Raw genomic sequence first — 19,476 nt, 5'->3', positions numbered from 1 at the left:
CATAGAATACACATTACTGGACTCTCACAATGAGAAATGCCCTCTCTAAGACTATACCTGCTATAAGCTGTTTTGAGTCCCTGTCAGGAAAAAAATGTGGGATATAAATAAATATTATAATGATGATGATGATGTACAACAAAAACAAATAATTGATGCTTCTCTCTCCAGAACTAGTTTATTCATTTGCCAATTTAATCAATTAATACTAAATGCATTTAATACAGGGCAGGTATTGGAGTAAAAAGATGCCCATGAACACAAAGACAGCAAAAAGGGGGAAATCATTCACTAAAAAAACACAATTTAGGGCAGGTACTGAAATTGTATTGGCATATTTAAGATGAAGAAATAGTATTATCATTAGTTAATAGAACTCACTAGCCCCGATGCTTTATTTAAGTACATTTATATTCTACCCATGCCACTTCTAGAAAAATGAAAAAAAACCATAGAGAGTGGCATATTAGAAAATAATCAAAAGGTCTCGGAGCCTTACGCTATACATTTGTGTACTTTGGTTTTGCAGAATATGAACGTCACATGGGCTTTACCAATAGCAATTAGTAAATGGATTTGATGAACACAATGAAAGTGAATTTACTGAAACCCATCAGCCCAAACATATACTGTGCTCAGAAAAAGATCCCTCTAATCATCATAATCTGTAAATCAGAAACAGAGGGTGCTTTACTGCAGAACTTGCATGTGGCCACAGACAGTTTTGGACTGCTTACGTGGTAAGAGAAAGTATAGCTGGCCCTATAATATGAAAGTAGGAGTAATACAAAGGGTTCATAATTGGAAGGGTCTGTTTCAGTCTTCACCTAGTCCTTTAGATGTTGCTGGCCAACTATCAGGGATGATAGTCCAACATCATCTTAGAAGGCATCAGGTTGGGTAAAGCTGGTCTACTTGATCAGCTTCCGAAAACCCTGACAAGAGTAAAATCCTCTTAAAAACAATCTCATCATGTGAGATCTAGCCAGCATATCATCTTAGCTCCTTGTGTCACAATAACTGCTACTTCTAAGTATTAAGTCAAACATTCAAGAATTATCTCAATTCTCAAAGATTCCTGCATTGCAGGGAGTTGGAATAGATGACCCTTGGGATCTCTTCCAACTCTACAATTCTATGATTCTAAAGTGGGATAGCAACTTCTCTTTAATCAACCACAGATCCCCAAACTCTGGGGTATGAACACCTTTGTTACACAGCTGTGAGAACAATGGCTAAAAATTGAAAGTGAAATCAATACTAGAATCTTTTCTACCTAACCAAAATGTTCTTAAATACTCTGTTATTATAAGTATACAAAAATTGACCATATTCAAAAGAAGCAAATTCCTCCTTTTCTATCTTTAGTTCTGGATGCCAGGGAGAGGGAAACAAACCAAACCAGTGAGGAATGCTTCCGTAGCTTCATGCATGCTGCAATCATGTTCTCCAAGTACCGTACTCTGTAGTTACACACCACCCACAGAACTAAATCTTTGTTCAACAACTCAATTCTGTGGTCTTTCTTATACACTGCTACTTACATTATTTTACTGAACCAGTATCTCTACTATTGGCATTGCAAGATATACTAACAGAACTCTAGCAAAGAAAATCTCAAAAATTCAGTTTCAAGAACCAGCTCCTATTCAAATCTATATTAATTTTGATCAGTATTCTCTAGCAAAAGAACTAACCTATTGAAGCTTATCCAGCTTTAAAATATGCCTTTAGTTTTATATGCCTTTGTATTGTTGAATTTTAATTGTGTTCTTGTTGAACTGTGAAACTGGTCTGCTATTATATGCCCTGGAAATGATGTAATCTGCACTGCAACTATGGGGTGAAGAGCAGGACAGATTTTTTTCTTTAAAAACCAAAATACCTATGGATTTCCAAGACATGCATCACTTACCTGCAATATATTTTACTGCAGACAAATGACTACACAGAAAAAGACAACAAAAATTGGGGGCAGGGAGAGACTGTATAATACACTGCCACATCTACCAAGAAAAATTCAAACAATCCACATTCAGCTGGTATAAAGCTGGTAATTCAGCTTATACAGTCTAGCTTCAATCCATATTCCTAAATTTGCTAAATCCCCCTTATTTTCTGTATTTTCTGAGTTGCCCCTCTATTTCAAAAGATGGCACAGATTCCATCCACTTCCTTAAATACTTTCATGAAGCTCTACACTCCCACAGCTTCAGTGCTTCATTTTTGGAATTCTGATCTCTGCATGCTTCTCTCACCCTATGAGCAATCCTCCTACTCATGGTTTCCCCTCCCCCATAACAATACAGCACTCTCTTGTACCTCACAGATGCATCATGAGCAGTGAACATGAGACATATCACCTTACTGTAGAATCATTATTTGCTCCCCATGCTAGGCGCAATAAATCTTACCTTTTCCCAACATTCTTCCCCCAGTAATTAAACCCCCAGTGCCCATCCCATAATAACTGTCGCTACAATTTCCATGCCTAGATAATGTGCTGCCACCCAACCTCTCATAGCTACCCAGCAGATAGAAGTCAAAAGCGTGCAAACCCCCTCACATTGGCAGCAACCTGAATCTCATTCCATACACTTGAAATTTACGCCACTGGCCATTTCCCATTCCTACAGACTCTCTTCCCAGGTATCTTAATCCCTGAATCCTCCACCTTGTGAAAGATTTGCCTACCATGTGGATACAACAACTGCAGGTCATACAACTCCGGCACTCTCTGCACTTCATGAAAATACAAGAAAAGGCCTCTGCTCCCCCACCTTGTATCTCGCCCCAGCCAAGCTGCTGGGTCACAGCTCCCTTCGCCCTCGATCACTAGCCAATACTGGCTCTGGATAATGAGAGCTGCACCTGGACAACACCTGGAAATCCAAGGCTGCGGAGGGGACCAAGCATCCAATTTGGAGAAGCATTCAAGGTCCAACCGCACTCGGCCATATGTCACCAAGCAGGCCAGGGAGACAACCCTCCTTCCCCGTTTCCTCCACCCCAAGCAACTTGTACTTGGGTTGTATGGTGCTTCTGAACAGGAGGGTACCTATGACTGGCAACTTCGCGAAGGTCAGGTCCGACCTTTTCTTCTTTTCCTTCCCCCGAAGCCAGTGGGCTCCGCCTGCATCGTGCGCGAATAAAACCCCACGAATTCAACTGTGTGTGTGGAACAAGAGCTGCTTCCGTGCTGAACCGACAGCTGATCTATGGGACTGAATGATTTCTCGCAAGGGAGGGCGGCGCGCCTCTGCCACTCCATTCGCCTCATCCTCCCCACAACCCCAGTATAACGCCCTAACACCCCCCCCCCAAAACCGCCCCACATATTACTCAGTCTATAGTCTCGTCGGTCTCTCCCCCCCCCCCCGCCGCCCCCAAGCGCTTTCCTCCAAACCAATTACTCACCCCTTGTAAAAAGCCTTGACGCGGACTTGGTGGGCGCTGTCCCCGCCGGGGCCACCGAGCCCCCCGGAGCCGCCCCCGCCTCCTCCCAGGCCCGGGAGAGACATGCTGTTCCCGCCGCCGCTGTTGCTGCCGCTCTCGCGCTGAGTCGGCATCGCCCCCTCGCCTTGCCCGGCCCCGCCCGCCGGCTCTGCCAGCCCCACCCGGGAGCTGCGGAAGGCAGAGGAAGAAATGAGGGGGGAAGAGCGGGAGGAGGAGAAGAAAAAGAAGAAGAGGAGAGGAGGCGAGGAGGAGGGAGCGAGCTGCGCGCACCCGCCGCCGCCGCCGCCTCACAACTCTTCCCTTTCCCGCCCGCCCCTCAGCCAGCCGCCGCTCCCTCCCTCCCTCCCTCCCTCGAGCCGCTCCAACGTACGCTCGGCTCGAGCCGCCTCAGCGCGCGTGCGCGAAGGAGAAGGTTCCGTTCCTACTCCATACTTCCCCCCACCTTCCTCCCAGAACGCGCCGAGCTCCCCGAGCGGAAGCGACCCGAAGGAATTGTGGGATAAACTATTTCTCAAGACTTATGGGGGGGGGGTGGAGAGGGACGACGCCATCTCTTGCGCGCTAGGGGACACCCCGGATAGGTTTGTGCGTAAACGGATGCCATTCATTTCCAGAGACTGGGGACAGGCTGCTGCTGCTCCTCGTTGTCTGGCCTGGCCTCGACCCCAGCCTAGCGAATGGGTCGCTAGGCAAGGGCATGAAATACTGGGCAAAAGGCAGGTAAACGCTGCTGAGTCGGACCTCAACTCCGACACTCGCCATATGAAACCAAAACTTCCGCAGAGCCTCGTTATAGGTTGGTACCGGTCATAGCATCCGGTGGACACTTCCGAGTGCTAGGGGTACCTGCGCCGCGGAGAATTTTGGGTAATGGAGTTTCCAAAGGCAGCTGGCGGGCGGCGCTGTACAAGGGCCAGGTGTTTTGTGGTGCCTGCGCGTTCTGACACTTGCGCCGATTTTACGGCTTGGAGGAGATTTATGACGCTGCGATGCATGAGGACACCAAACAGGGTTATAAACATTTACAAGTATGTGCACAAACGCGTTTAGGCTTGTTTGAGGATTAGGGATTTGTCTTTACCTGGACTGGAAATGTCAGCAGTGCACCTTGGATGAATGAGAAACTGAAGTATTAGAGCTCGTTTACAGTAGAAAGCTCTGAGCATTCAATCTTTGGACTTCCCTTTTTTGGATGAAAAAAAAAATATGCCGGCAAATGAGCCCTGTATTATTCCCACTTCAAATCACAAGAAGCAAAACAGTATTTAACAATGCACTCCTATTTTCCTGGTAGTAAGTCCCATTGAACATAGGGATTTACTCCTTTGACTGATTAATATTCTATGGCCTTTTAAATGTGTTTGTGGGAGGGGGGTTATGGGTTTTTATTTTATGAATTTTGTGTTTTCATTTTATATTGTGGACATCCACGTGATCTTTGGATGAAAGGTGGTATACAAATTTAATAAACAAATACAAATTAAAAAATAGAAAACATGAAGTGAATTGCACTTGATAATCACACAAAAAGGAGCTTATGTTACATTGCTGCAAGTTGGGTGTAGACAACCTTTGGTCCTCCACGTTACTGAAGGGCAACTCCCATCAGCTCCAACACACCAATGGCCAGGGATGATGGGAGTTGTAGTTCATCAACATCTGAAAGACCAAAGGCTTCCCACACCTGCTCAGCCTACCTTAGCTTGAGGACTTTTGCATGAACAGGTAGCACATTTGAGATCATTGACAACCCTTTTTTAAATACCTCAGCTGCTTTTGCAGCTAGCAGCGATCATACTGCATACATTAAAAGCATCCGCTGCATTATAGACTTTTCAGTTAGCCCAACTAAACGTGTGCATAATTACAATTTGACTATTACAGTGGTGCCCCGCAAGACGAAAAACCCGCTAGACGAAAGGGTTTTCCGTTTTTCGAGGCGCTTCGCAAGACGAATTTCCCTATGGGCTTGCTTCGCAAGACGAAAATGTCTTGCGAGTCTTGCGATTTTTTACGCTTTTTTCTCCCTTTTTCTAAGCCGCTAATAGCCGCTAGACCGCTAATAGCGCTAATCCGCTAATCCGCTAATAGGGTTGCTTCGCAAGACGAAAAAACCGCTAGACGAAGAGAATCGCGGAACGGATTCTTTTCGTCTTGCGAGGCACCACTGTATGAAAGTATTTCAATTAGTGCTTAGAATATATATATGAACCACACTAGGCAGCCAGATGCCGCAAGGGAAACTCACAAGCGGGGTACAAGGGCACACAGTTCGTTTCATTAGCCTGGTGCGAGTTTTAATATTATGTGTTCTCTTATGCATGTCTACTCAGAAGCAAATCCTATTTAGTGAGACTTTCACAGGAGGCAAGTATGTACAGGATTGCAGCCCTGTCTAAACCGAGGGAGCAAAAACCAGTGTGGTGTAGTGGTTAAGAGCGGTAGACTTGTAATCTGGGGAACCAGGTTGGCATCTCCGCTCCTCCACATGCAGCTGCTGGGTGACCTTGGGCCAGTCACACTTCTCTGAAGTCTCTCAGCCTCACTCACCTCACAGAGTGTTTGTTGTGGGGGAGGAAGGGAAAGGAGATTGTTAGCCGCTTTTGAGACTCCTTGGGGTAGTGATAAAGCAGGATATCAAATCCAAACTCCTCCTCCTCCTCCTCTTCTTCTTCTCCTCAGTCCACAACCTCATACTAGTTTTTAAAAGCCTCTACCACTTCCCCTTGCACACTGCAACCCTGCACCCGCGTACCTGAAAACAATAGGACATACCTCCGAGTAGACATGTACAGCGTTCGCTGTTAGACATCCCTTTCCCTAAACTAAACAAAAAAAACACACCTCCGAATGCTTTTGCCTCCCCGCAACCCGCACGGCCGCCTTACACAACTGTATACCCAGCATATGTCTACACAAAGAGGGTCGCGCTTCAAAAGCGACGGCCGAAGCGGCGCCGCAAGAACCCTCGCGCAACCCATTCCTACGCCGCGACCTTTTGGCGCGAGCTGAGTCCGGCCTCCCGGCCGAGGGGCGCATGCGCGGTACCTCCCTGTGAGGGAGGCGAGAACATGGCGGAAGCAGTGTGAAGGCTCTGTACGCCAAGCGGGCGCGTCTTCTCGCGGGCGGGCGGCGCTGTGCGCGGGGAAAGGAGAGGCCTGCTGAGGGGCTGCTGCTGCTGCTGCGCGGCGACTGCTGGCTCCGGGGCCCGCGGGTGGCGGCCTCAGCCTCCTCTTGGGCTTTGTCAGGTAGGGAATGGGGAAGTCCTGGGCCCAGACACCGGTTTCACCTGGCGCTGGCAGCGAAGACCGAGGGCTGCCTCGACTGGACGACCCCTGGAGTGCCCTGGCCCAGCCTAAGGACGGGAGGGGAGCGGGAGGCTGGGCCCTGCTGGCTGGCTGGAAGCTGGTGCTCCCTTCAGTTCTATATCCATCCTTCTGTATATCTATCCGTGTCTACGCATTTTCCTGCGGCGTGTGTCAGTGGCTAGAGCAGAGAGGCTTCTCCCTCTGCCAAATGGATGAAAAACTCTTGGCAGGTGGAAATCCAACAGGTGCGGATTGCACCAAGCTCGGCCCCTCTTGCTCTGGGGAAAAGCTGCCGCTGTTGGAATAGCTCAGTCGGTAGAACATCAGGGTCTTGGGTTCGAGTCCCGCTTTGGGGAAAATATTCTTGCATTGCAGGAGGTGGGACTAGGTATCGGGGTCCCTTCCAACTCTGTGTTTCTGCAGGCTGTGCGTTTTTATTTATTTAAATTATTCACGTCCCACCCCCAATCATCCCAAGCGACATGCGGGAGGTGCTGGTGTTGTGACGGAGCAACGAAACAGGAAGTCTCTTAAGTTGACTCTTGCCTTTTCCATGAACTCGCAGTAGGTGGCCTTAGGGAAGCCGCTCTTATCTCAGCCCCCCCACCTGCTATGTGGGGGTATAATAATACTGACAGCGTTTGTTTGTTTTGCATGGGTTAGCACTTAATTATGCACGTGGAGTGCTTTGAACACTTGAAAGTGCTATCCAAATGTTAAGTTTTGTTACGTTAAACAAGATAAAACCGTATTTGGAAAATAATAAAACAAATATGCATCAAAAAGTTTAATTCACCATTAAACATAATTATTGCTGTGTACAAACAAGCAGCTGCCAAATTCCACTAGGTTGCATCCCCTCCAGAATGAGAGGGGAGCGGCTTTTGACATTGTTAGGGAGACCATTCCACAGTCTTGAGACAACTGCAGAAAAAATGGTCCCACTTTTTGAAAGTGATGTTTTCATCTTGTATACAATAGGTCTTGCATTCCCATATTTATCAGAAGGTATGCTACAAACCTCCTGAGCCAACTGTAGCTTCTGAGTCAGCTTCAACCCTAACCCACATAAAACAAAATTGTGGAACAGTGCTCTGAAAACACTTTTGGCCATTACCACCGCTGTGTCCTGATCCAAAGGTACCCCTCTGGTCAGATGGAGAGATTACCAGCCCATCTATCACAGGCATAACACATCCCTTTTTAGAGCAGTAAAGATTACCCAGAAGCATCACTTCCATCTTATCCGGATTCAGCATCAGCTTGTTTAGCCTCATTCACTCAGTTACAGCCTTTGGTTATAGAGTCTCTGGAAAAACAAATGCACAAAACCCAGGTTCAAAAGGCCACAGTATATTGCCCATCCTTCCTCAAAGGGCTATCCTGAGGTGAACACCTTTCTGAGCTCCTTGGGAAGAAGGACAAATTTATAAACAACCTTGGACCAGTGTTTCCATATATGCTAATGCTTAATGCAAGAAGATAATGTATAGATGTTTTTTAAAAATTGAGCAGACTGGTAGTTGCTGGTGTGTAGAGAATAATATATAATGTATATGTTTATAACTAGTAAGAAACGGCTTTCTTGGCTTAGTAGTATAAAATTTGAAATGTTAATAAAAGTTTAGGAATTCTGTAGTTTTCTGTTTTTCTGTATACAGGACTTAGATAAGCATAAGATACCAAAGAGGTGCAAAGTGGAAAATTGTGTTTTCTAGACAAAGTCGGAATTTATAAATTGGAAATCGAAATTTTCAGCTATATTTCATAGACTATGCTAGCCAGCAGGTCCCATCAAAGTGATTGGCTCGTTCTGCTTGGTATCCTTTTATGAACAGTTAGGGTTGCTGCTCGTGTTATACCTCTTACTTTTCAAGTATATACTTAAATCTGTAGCATGGATACATCAGACAGGTAGTTTAGAATACACATATGATACAGGCACATCTGTCAGCTGAGATTAACTGGCGCTCCTGGTTGGGTGTACGTTCTGAGGTGTATCTGAATTACTCGCAGAGTTATGTGTTAAATGATCTATATTCTTTCGCATGGTGTATTGCACAGGTGTGTCAGCACCAAAGGCACTCTTGCACTCATGCAGCGCACAGACATACTTGCCACACATACAGCACTAACAGCATTCACCATATATGCAAGTACACAGTACTGTCCATTTCACGGCACACTACACACATTCTCTCTCTCTCTCTCTCTCTCTCACACACACACACACACACACACTCATCCCCATCATAGTGCTAGACTGAAAGGAGAAATTTAAATGTCTCCTCTAAATCCAATACTACAATGGGGTGATTCATCCAGCATCTGCAAGTTAATAGCAGTATCTGCTTTATCATATTTTCCCCTCTAAGGCAATATGATTTTTTAAAAGGTCAATCCATATCAAAGAGTGTATTGCATTAACCAAAGGCCATAACAATTTCATTACAGTTTGCCAAACTGCAAATCATAACATACAGCATACAACAGTTGCATAATGCAGTGCGCCAGTGATTTAAAGAAAGGGAATAAGAATTCTTAAGTATCATCTGCTAGCTCGTACTAAGTTTAACTTCCATTACACCTCTGAATCTCCAGTGCAATTTATTGCAATATTGTCTACCTCTCTTTTTCCCATCTTTCTTTCAGCCAGAGCAGAAAGCGCCTCTTTATGTGTCACAGATCTGTTAGCGTCATACAAAAGAAAGCAAACCATTTCTGCCATAGTAAGCCTGCTTCCATGAATTAGCAAAGGTTTCAGGAATTGATATATTGGATCCCAATATAAAGGGCAGATTAACAACCTTATTGTAGTGGCTATCCAAGACTGCTGTGGGCATCACTTCATCTGAGCTCCATAAAGGCATTTCTTAAGACAGCAGGCATGAATTTGGTCAAATAAAATGCTCTTAAATGCTCCATTTTCAGAAATCGGAACCATGCAAGAATCTAGAATTCCCAATCAAGTGCAAATCCCTTCTGGATTTTTTAAAAAGGTTCTTGAGGCAGTCTAGGCTCAGAAGAACTGGAATAGTTCTTTATTTGTTACTTTTTGGGTGTACAGTGCAAATTAACAAGGCAACTTCACTTTGTTTCTTTAATATTATGACTCTGAAATAAACTTACTCAGTAATTACTAGTTTGAATAGCTTACTCTGGTAACTCCCTCTCTCAGTCTTCAAATGGGTGTGATTTCCTTCCTGAAGTACTAGCCACAGCAGTCTTTTGAGGCAAGCCATTTTCCTGTTCTGCAAATGAAGAGCTGCAAGTGAGCGATTGTAACTTGCATTCTTGGATGACCCATGATTTGAACTTGCATTTCCCAGGGCAATGCCCAGCACACTTTGATGGGAAGTTTTGCTTCTGCACATGACTCTGGCAAACCACTCTAAGCTGAAGCGTTCCTTCCTCACCCACCCTAGAATGTTTAGTTCACATTGAGTTCATGAAACATCGTACCCTGACCATCGTACTCAATGCATGGTTAACCACATCTACGGAATGCAATAGTAATGTTCCTTTAAGTCTTGTTATATCAATCATTAGTAATAGTTTAATAAGGAGGTTTTCATACCTGTCCAATTCTGTGTTCCCTTTCCCAACCTTTAATCTATTGATGATTAATGCCTATATGCAACCCTTGCATTGTATTTGTGTTAACCAATCAGCAACAAGCACATATGTGGCAATGCTGTAATATTCAATAAAAGGGACTCCCCGAGACATGCTCGAGAGATGCCTCCCATATGACACTTGTCATTCGTCTGTCGTTTATTTCAACCCAACAACACTTTCTTATTCAAATCACACCAGCTTCTGTGTTCCTCTCTGGTTTCCAAACACTAGGATGTTGTTTACATTGAGCCGTTGGTTTTTCTTCTATTTTTCCTTACCAGGTGGAAGAATAATTTCACAGCTATGGAGAATGAACCGAGCACAACAACATGTTCTACATGCACAACTACTATCACCACCACATCCTCCCCTTCCCGTACTCAGCCTCCTCAGATATCTGTCTATAGTGGTGCAGATCGACATGCTGTGCAGGTATTTTGTAGTTGACAATAATAATAAAAAAATACAGAGGATTCAAAAGCACTGACAAGCAATGGTGATTTCTTTATATCTGGTGGGGAACTGGATCTGGCTGGCAATCCAGATCTTTATTTCTCCAACCTGTTCCAGATTCGACAGGTGGGTGAGACCTCAGATGATGGTTTTGCCCCACACTTGCAGAGCCCCTTTCAATATGCCCCACGAGATGGTGCTTTGAAAGGGGCTTCCAGAAGCTGACAGTCAAATAAGCCTCTTTCAAAGTGGGGGGGGGGCGGGGAGTGGAGAAGGAGGGGAAGTCCTTTTGTGGGAGAAGAAATCTGCTTTTTCGGTAACATCCATAAAGTAATCTATGGCAGTCATCGTGTATTACTGGTCACTGTTGAGTTGATATATGTTAATTTTAAATGCATCCTGTATATCTGACCAGCCACAGGTTCTTGAATGGTTTAATGTGCTAGTATCAGCACGTTTTCTATTTCTGTCCCTGTGATGATGTTACTTTAAAATCCACAGGTTATTCAGCAGGCCTTGCATCGTCCGCCAAGCTCAGCAGCGCAGTATCTTCAGCAGATGTATGCAGCTCAGCAGCAGCATCTCATGTTACAAACAGCTGCTTTGCAACAACAGCATTTAAGTAGCACCCAGTTCCAGAGCCTGGCCAGTGTCCCACAGGTGAGACTGAAACAGAAAATACAGCAACCATCTGGGAATTAAGCTTAAAGTGCCACAAAATGCATTATCAGGATACTGCTTTTGTCTTAATGACAGTTTTGGACAGATTTATTTTTTTTACCCCAGGTTTTTTAATCATCAGCGAGAGCTTCAGTTCACAATTTTACCTGGCAGCATGAGGGTCAGCTAGGGAAAAGGGACAGTGTTCTCTCCTTCTAGATCATCATACTGCCAACCAATACTGTGTTGTTGGGTCCAAGGGGATATGTTTTTAAAAAGACTTTTCAACTTTGCAATTTTAAGTTGTAAAGAGGGTATCTGGAGCAGAAGACCAAGCTAGTTCAGCAGCTACGTCAAAATAATCAAATTAATATTTGCAAAATAATTTTAACTATGTGACTGGTCAGTTTTTAATCAGAGATGTATATTTAATGTGCCAATTTTAGCCTTGTATCACATTCTTGGTTGTGGCATTCCCATGAATCATGGGTCTCTAACCTTTCTGGGCCTTTGTGAGCATTTGGAAGTGTTGTTGCTCCTCCCACAAAATGGCTGCCATGGGGCGCAGCCCTTCACAAAATTGTAAGAGTCATCAAATTGTGTAATTGGAAGAGGCCACGAGGGTCATCTGGTCCAAACCCCTGCAGTGCAGGAATCTTTTGCCCAATGTGGGGCTCGAGCCTACAACCCTGAAATTAAGAGTCTCGTGCTCTTGAAGTTTGATCTAATAACAACAACTAGATCCTCTTTTGAATTTGTGTGACTTTTAAACAGGACCTGCCCCATCATCAAACTAAAGCTTTCATTGGGGTCTCTAGACAGCACAGTGAAAATAACAGAACCGGCACTTGGCTGACTCTTAAAAAGTAGAGAGTTGGCCGCAGGGTTAACGAGACTGCGGGCCACAGAGAAAACCATTGTGGGTTTCATGTGGGCATTGGACTGCCTAGCAAATGCCATTGAGCCTAGATGTTCAATTTATCATATTCAACATTATTTAAATACTTTTTATTGCAGTGTAAATGACACATTTGACAGATGTGCTTGCTATTTAGGCAAACCTGTCAGGTGGGAGGCAGTGCGCATCCCCCAATGGCAGTGTCACTCAGCAGTCAAGTATGTCAGAGACATCGGTAAGTAGCGAAACAAAGTGCTTTCTTTTAACCCAGCTTAAGTTACCATGTCGGTTCTCGGAAAGTTAGGAATTCAGCTGTGTGATCACATTTACATGCAAATAACTGGAGGAGCAGAAGCTTCAATTTTAAAAATTGTCTGCAACAGAGTCTCAGTGCATTAATAGTTTGAAAAACAATAGCAAACACATAATATAAATTTGCCATTGAAGAAGTTCTATGTTGACCCCCTGACATTGTGCTTTGCAAGAATAACTTAATGTTCATGGATTGTACTTGTGTGGATTTTGCCAGATCTCTTAAAACAGGAAATTTTTGCAGAATACCAATTAGAGGCTTAATCAATAATAATGTTTGAGCATAAGTGTCCATAACTTTTACCGGTGGATAACGTCAGTTACTAGTAACACATTGAGTTTAGTGTGGGCTAAATTAAGCCTTATTCTGGACATTTTAATTGCAATTTGGAAAAAGTAAAATGGCAAATCTAAGTAGGCGGATCTTCTGCAATGTGGCTGAACATTTTTTTGCAATCATAATTTTAAATTCTAGTATAAAAATGAACACCTTCTTATGATCAAGTATATCAGAAGATAAATGCAAGATCTGCTGTATCAGAATTGGTGGCTGTTTAAGTTACATATTTAAACTTAAACATTTTTCTTAATGTGTTAGCAATAGTTAAAAATTTATGGCTTTGCGCAATGATCTTCCTGATGAACAAACAGGTGCTTAAGGATGCAACGTGGACAGATGACATAAACTTTTTTACAAACCTATATTCTGTGCTGCAGAATACAACTGCAAGTCCAATATATTGCCTGGCAACCCTGCACATGTTTACTTGGAAGCAAGTTCCGCTGTTTTCTGTGGGGCTCTTTTTGAAATTGTGGAATGAAGGTAGTTAATAAAACAATGTTTTTGCTTCCATAGATTAATCTTTCTCCTTCTCCTACACCCGCGCAGCTAATAAGCCGTTCACAGACCTCCAACAGTAGTAGCAGCAGTCTTACCCAACAGACCATGCTTCTGGGGAGCACCTCTCCTACTTTGACTGCAAGCCAGGCTCAGATGTACCTCCGAGCCCAAATGGTAAGTCTTGCTAGTTTATATTTTATTATTATTTTTTGAATGGTTGCTAAGGTTTAGTTGTCCTTTTCTGTTTTGTGGCTAATGGTTCCTTGTCCCTTCTGAGTTTCCAACAGTGACTGTAATTTAGCAGTTAAGTTTTGTAATTGCATCTTGTTTAAATATCACGAGGCCACAAAGGAGCAGAATCCTGCTGAAATCTCAAGAACATTTCTGTGGGTACCAGATAATTGGTGGTTTTGACATAACAGCCCTGCATGCATTTCCTCAAAAAGGATATCGTAGAGTTGGAAAAGGTTCAGAAAAGGGCAGCCAAAATGATCAAGTGGGTGAAGCAACTCCCCTATGAAGAAAGGTTGCAGTGTTTGGGATTTTTAAGTTTAGAGAAAAGACAAGTGAGAGGTGACATGATGGAGTTTATAAAATTATTCATGGTGCAGAGAAAGTGGATACAGAATTTCCCCCCTTCCCCTAACACTAGAATTCATGTTACAGGTAGGTAGCTGTGTTGGTCTGCCGTAGTCGAAACAAAATAAAAAAATTCCTTCCAGTAGCACCTTAGAGACCAAGTTTGTTATTGATATGAGCTTTCGTGGGCATGCACACTTCTTCTTATACTAGAATTCATGGAAATCCAATGAAGCTTAGTGTTGGAAAGTTCAGGAGAGATAAAAGAAAATACTTGTTCATGTGACACATAGTTAAACTGTAGAACTCGCTCCCTCAGGTAGGCAGTGATGACCTCCAACATAAAAGAGGATTCAACAAATTCATGGAGGGAGAGGGCAATCAGTGGTTACTAGCTAAGATGGCTATTCTCTGCTGCCACAGTTGGAGGCAGCAGTGCTTCTGAATACCAGTAGCTGGAAACAGCAGGAGGGGAGAGTGTCCTTGTTCTTGAATCCTTCTAGTGGGTTTCCCACAGGCGTCTGGTTGGCCGCTGTGAGAACACGATGCTGGACTAGATGAGCCATTGACTTCATCCAGGAGGCTCTTCTTATGTTCTTAGATATTGTTAAAGTAGAAGAATGGGCCTTTTAAATTACTGTATTTTTCGCTCCATAGTGTGCACTGGACCATAGGGCGCACCTAGTTTTTAGGGGGGAAATAGCAAAGAAGCCAAGACAGCTGTCTTGGTTTCCTCTTTAGACACACGCAACCTCTCCAACCTCTCCACCTGAGCTTCCCCCGACCCCAGCCCCCAGAACAGGCTGCTATCCGCAAGCCTTCTGATCCCAGCGGGAACTCCCGCCGGGCTCCGAAGGCTTGCGGATAGCTGCCTGAAGCCTGGAGAGCGAGAGGGGTCGGTGCGCACCGACCCCTCTCACTCTCCAGGCTTCAGCGAAAGCCTGCATTTGCTCCATAGGATGCACACACATTTCCCCTTCATTTTTAGAGGGAAAAAAGTGTGTCCTATAGAGCGAAAAATACGGTACTCCCTCTGCTTGCAAAGTATATGTTGTCTGGTGTTTATAGTAGGGCGTTTTCAGGACGGACACAAGTGAGAGTCACTTAGCCTTGCCAGCAGTTTTTTTTTCTAGCTGCTCTTCCTCTGTAGCTTGGTGAACATCTGATGTAGGGTAACCCAACAAACAATGGTTAAGCAAATCCATAGTTAAGACAGAAGTTAAGACTTCCCCGCTTGTCAAGGAAAAATTGGGGATCCCGTTTGTTCGTTTGCAGCTATGTTGCTGCTTACCCCACACTTGATTCCACATGTGATGTGAGCTGTGTGGCAGATGGAAATGGCTTGGGGAAATAGCCTCATGTGCCAGATTGCGACTTGTGCTGGGCCATATGTTCTGCACCCCTGTTCTATATAGAAGAAAGTGCCATAGAACAGTTGGAGTGTATTAAGGGAAGAACTTTTGGCTAGCCCTCCACATAGTGTGATATCATACTGTTGCATGGGCAGGAATACCCCTGATCTACTTCCTCTGTATAACTTTTTCTTAGATTCTAAATGGAATAAGCTGTTTCTTAAGTAGCATCAGGCCAGGATGTTCATCCACCAGGGCCGGTTCCGTGATTGTTTATCTTTAAACCCAGTTGCTTATGAGTGAAAGACTTTTATGAGTATGAATTGGAGACCTTTGAAAATGATGTGTAAAATCATTGGCAAAGAACTGTTTTTTTAAAAAAAGTTTGTGCTGTTGAGCCTTTTTGATTTCTTCTGAAGATGATACTCTTTGAGAATGATTTTAAGCATTAACGGGGAAAAAATACGCCATTCTGTTTTTGTTAAGTCAATCTCTCTGGTCCAGTTTGTTGTGGGGCATGACTAGAATAATTCATTTGAAGGAACAAAGAGTTGGCAAAGATGATCTGTCGGGTCAGCAAGTGTTTTGTTTTTGGTTTGCTTGTTTTGTTAGGGGATTATCTGGTTCAGGCCTGTAATTAAAATAACTATGCTACTTTTCTTGCTAGACTTAGGATAGTGGGAAATATTTCTGAAGGGAGCACACCATCTCTTGCTGTAGACATCCCCGAGTTTGTGTTTTTTCACCTGTGGGATTTTAGAGATGTTGGCTGCAGCTCCTCACCAGTCATGTCTCAGATGTATATGGAGATGCAGTACCAGTGGCCCGGTTTACAGTTCCTTCTGTCATCCTCTGGCCATGGCTTTTGTGGACTTGTTGCATGTGCTTCTTCCCTTCCCAGTCAAGCCTGCTGATTCCTAATGTGCCATCCCTTGAAAAGGCTTTGTGATCCCACTGGCCTCTCTGCCTCTCCTTGGAATTGGATATCAATTCCAAATAAATTAATGTGGGGATCTGCTGGTTCTGCGTTTCTCCCTCATTTTGGAGAGTGTGAGCAAATCAGTTGTTTGCCTCCCTTTCCTCTCTGTGTTCCAATGCAAAGAGCAGCTTCTGAGGAAGGAGGGATTTTCATCAGGAGCATCGCAGGTGAGTCGGAAGGGTTAAAACTTCCTTTCCACTGCCTGCAGTCCTGGTGCTGTTCTCTGCTTTATGCCTCCTGTGGCTGAGCTACTTGGTAAAAGGCCGGAAAGCTGCGTTATTCTGGAATACTGCAGCAAATCTTTGCAGCTTTTTCTTTAAAAAAAAAGACCTGAGAGAATTTTCTATCTAAGCTTTTGTTTGTTTGTGTGCATTCATGGTACAGTGTGTGTCTCAATTTTCTTTTTTGCTACCTTCCACAGCTGATTTTTACACCTGCTACCACTGTGGCGGCTGTCCAGTCTGACATTCCTGTTGTGTCGTCCTCCTCTTCGTTTCCCTGTCAGTCTGCAGCTACTCAGGTGAGCTCACGTGGGTTGTGTGAGCATGTGTGTGTGTATCCATTTCCAGATCCATTGTGAGTGGTCGGCATGCAGTTCTACTCTTTGTATCTAATGCTGCATTATTTATATACTGCTTTTCAAGCGGACCTCGCAAAGGGGTTTATATAAAAGTATTAAAACTGTAAGATAAATAAAATTTAAAAACAACAACAGCAATGACAAGCTATGGGGTAGGGGGTGTGTAGAAACCTGTGAATGCTAGGTCCCATTTACCTTCAGGGCAAGGTGCTTCTTGAGTTTCTCTGTACAGTGGTACCTCGGGTTACATACGCTTCAGGTTACATACGCTTCAGGTTACAGACTCCACTAACCCAGAAATAGTACCTTGGGTTAAGAACTTTGCTTCAGGATGAGAACAGAAATCGTGCAGCGGCGGCGCAGCGGCAGCAGGAGGCCCCATTAGCTAAAGTGGTGCTTCAGGTTAAGAACAGTTTCAGGTTAAGTACGGACCTCCAGAACGAATTAAGTACTTAATCCGAGGTACCACTGTAGTGGTAGTTGGGAGTGGGAGAGGTCTCCCCAGCTGAAACACCGAGAGCTGGATGATGTCAATTCTCCAGGGTTTTCCATCTTTCTCCTCCTCACAGAGCAAGATGACTGTTGAACCACAGCCACTATAGGGCCACTCATTCAACTGTTATCTATATCTTTACCTTAAAACTTTGAACTGCTACAGCGACATTAGTATTTTGCCATATTACGTGGCCAGTCTATGTTAGCAGTAACGTATTCTTGATACCAAGAAGCATGTATCTAAAACATGTGTCACTTAAATTTCAATGGCCTCTTACCCTCTTTAACCTGTTAGAAAAAGTTGTCCTGTAGGTTGGTACATTTTGATACATTTTCCCAAAGAGGTAGATGTAGATGCTTTTTTAAGATGACAATGTAGAATGACTTTAAACCTAATGGCTAAATAATATTGCAGTAATGATGAAGCCCCTTGCTCCCAGAATTGATGTACAAGATCAGACTTAACCAGTGCATATTAATGCCAAAGAGCCTTTGAAAGAAATAAAGCATTCACTATGAAGAATAATAAAGTTTTATAAGCTTTTAACATGGCAATTCCGTATGTCGGCTCAAATTGATAACTGAATTTATTTCTGCATAAACGATGATCCTAAACACACTTACTTGAAACTGAGGGTCACAGTTAATGCTAATCCTACTTAGAGTAGACCCACTGAAAATAATGTAGATGGCTAACTTAGGTCCATTAATTGCAATGGGTTTGCTCTGAATATAACTTAGTTGGATACAGCCATGAGTTCCGCTGCAGTTAATGGGCCTCATGTCACACACACTCACATATACAGTGCTTTTTTCTGGCGGGATGCAGGGGTACGTATACCCCTAAACATTTTATGAATCTTTGCACTTTTGTCCATTTACTGTATTCACTTCCCCCGATTTGAACTATAGAATGGTCATTTTATTGAGTCAAAATGAAAGTACCCCTAAACATTTTTTTAGAAAAAAAAGCACTGTGTATGTATACAGTGGTACCTCGTGTTGCGTAACATCCAGGTTACGGAATCTTCGGATTATGACTGTGGCAAACCCAAAAGTGAATACTTCCGGGTTTCGCCGCGTGTGCAGAAGTGCTCTGCACACATGCACAGAAGCAGTGCCTCTAGTTACAGATTTTTCAGGGTGTGCATGGCACCCCGAAATGAATTAAATCCGTAATCAGAGGTACCATCGTATATGTATGTATATGTGTGTGTGTGTGTGTGTGTGAAAAAATATGAAATATGAAAAAAATCCGTCAACAGAAATACTGTAGTACAAAAAGAACCATGTGCAATCAGTAAAGTATTATTTCTACACCTTCTCTAATTTCCCTTTGAGCAGATCAGAGTGGTGTTAAAAGGACAATGAAACAAATGTGTAGTCTAACAAGGTTGCACATTCAGGGCACTGTTAGATGACAGGCTTGGGAGCAGTGGCAGAGACATTGGGTGTAGAATGTGCAGAGTTTGGGTAATAGCAACATGAAGGCATCTGCATCAGATACTGTTATGTGTAGAAATCTCACACAATACGCAGCCTTGGTGAATTCCATTCCAAAGACAGGTGTCAAGTTTACATTTTATTGTAAGTCCTGAGTCATCTGATCATTCTTACATTTAAAATGCCTGTTTTTCTTCCATGTTTATGTAAGCATGGTCATAGGTTCAGCAGAATCAGTTACAATAGCTTTTGAAAATAGGGCTTTTGTATCCTGTGAGTGACTGCCAGTTTTACAAAAAGCTACATCTTTAGAAATAGCAGGGCTGTGGGAGAAGCTTTGCAGATTCAGAATATATAAATCAGTGATCCTTTTGTGGATCAAAATATTTACCCTCCTATCTTTGCTTAACTAGTCAATACCAATGTGAAATTATGGATAGTGTAGTTGGAGAAACTGAACACTGCTAAATCAAAACCCAAGCAATTTTCTTCATCTTACTAA

The 19,476-nt window shown here is 43.6% G+C and overlaps 2 protein-coding genes across 8 annotated transcripts in view; one reads left to right on the top strand and one right to left on the bottom strand.

Annotated features, from left to right (window-relative positions):
* The window catches only part of PRKCI (protein kinase C iota), a 38,772-nt gene extending 35,064 nt beyond the window's left edge, over positions 1-3,708 (bottom strand). Inside the window, exon 1 of the mRNA XM_081862659.1 lies at positions 3,418-3,708. Within this exon, the coding sequence (XP_081718785.1) occupies positions 3,418-3,569 (152 nt within the window). The 5' untranslated portion in view covers positions 3,570-3,708. The remainder of the gene's footprint in view (positions 1-3,417) is intronic.
* A 420-nt stretch (positions 3,709-4,128) lies between these two features.
* The window catches only part of PHC3 (polyhomeotic homolog 3), a 59,197-nt gene continuing 43,849 nt past the window's right edge, over positions 4,129-19,476 (top strand). For 2 of the 7 annotated variants that reach the window (XM_081862280.1, XM_081862284.1), the window contains exons 1-6: positions 6,515-6,704; positions 10,664-10,814; positions 11,337-11,495; positions 12,551-12,628; positions 13,562-13,720; positions 16,878-16,976. In XM_081862280.1, the coding sequence (XP_081718406.1) occupies positions 10,686-10,814; positions 11,337-11,495; positions 12,551-12,628; positions 13,562-13,720; positions 16,878-16,976 (624 nt within the window). In that variant the 5' untranslated portion in view covers positions 6,515-6,704; positions 10,664-10,685. Of the gene's footprint in view, positions 4,253-6,514; positions 6,705-10,663; positions 10,815-11,336; positions 11,496-12,512; positions 12,629-13,561; positions 13,721-16,877; positions 16,977-19,476 lie in introns of those variants that run through there. The other 5 variants (XM_081862281.1, XM_081862282.1, XM_081862283.1 and 2 more) reach the window with 5 other exon arrangements.

Source organism: Podarcis erhardii (assembly GCF_964252035.2).
Source record: "Podarcis erhardii genome assembly, chromosome: 5".
NCBI lineage: Eukaryota > Metazoa > Chordata > Lepidosauria > Squamata > Lacertidae > Podarcis > Podarcis erhardii.
Note: the sequence above shows the minus strand (reverse complement) of the source record. Positions and strands in the feature narration are given on the sequence as shown.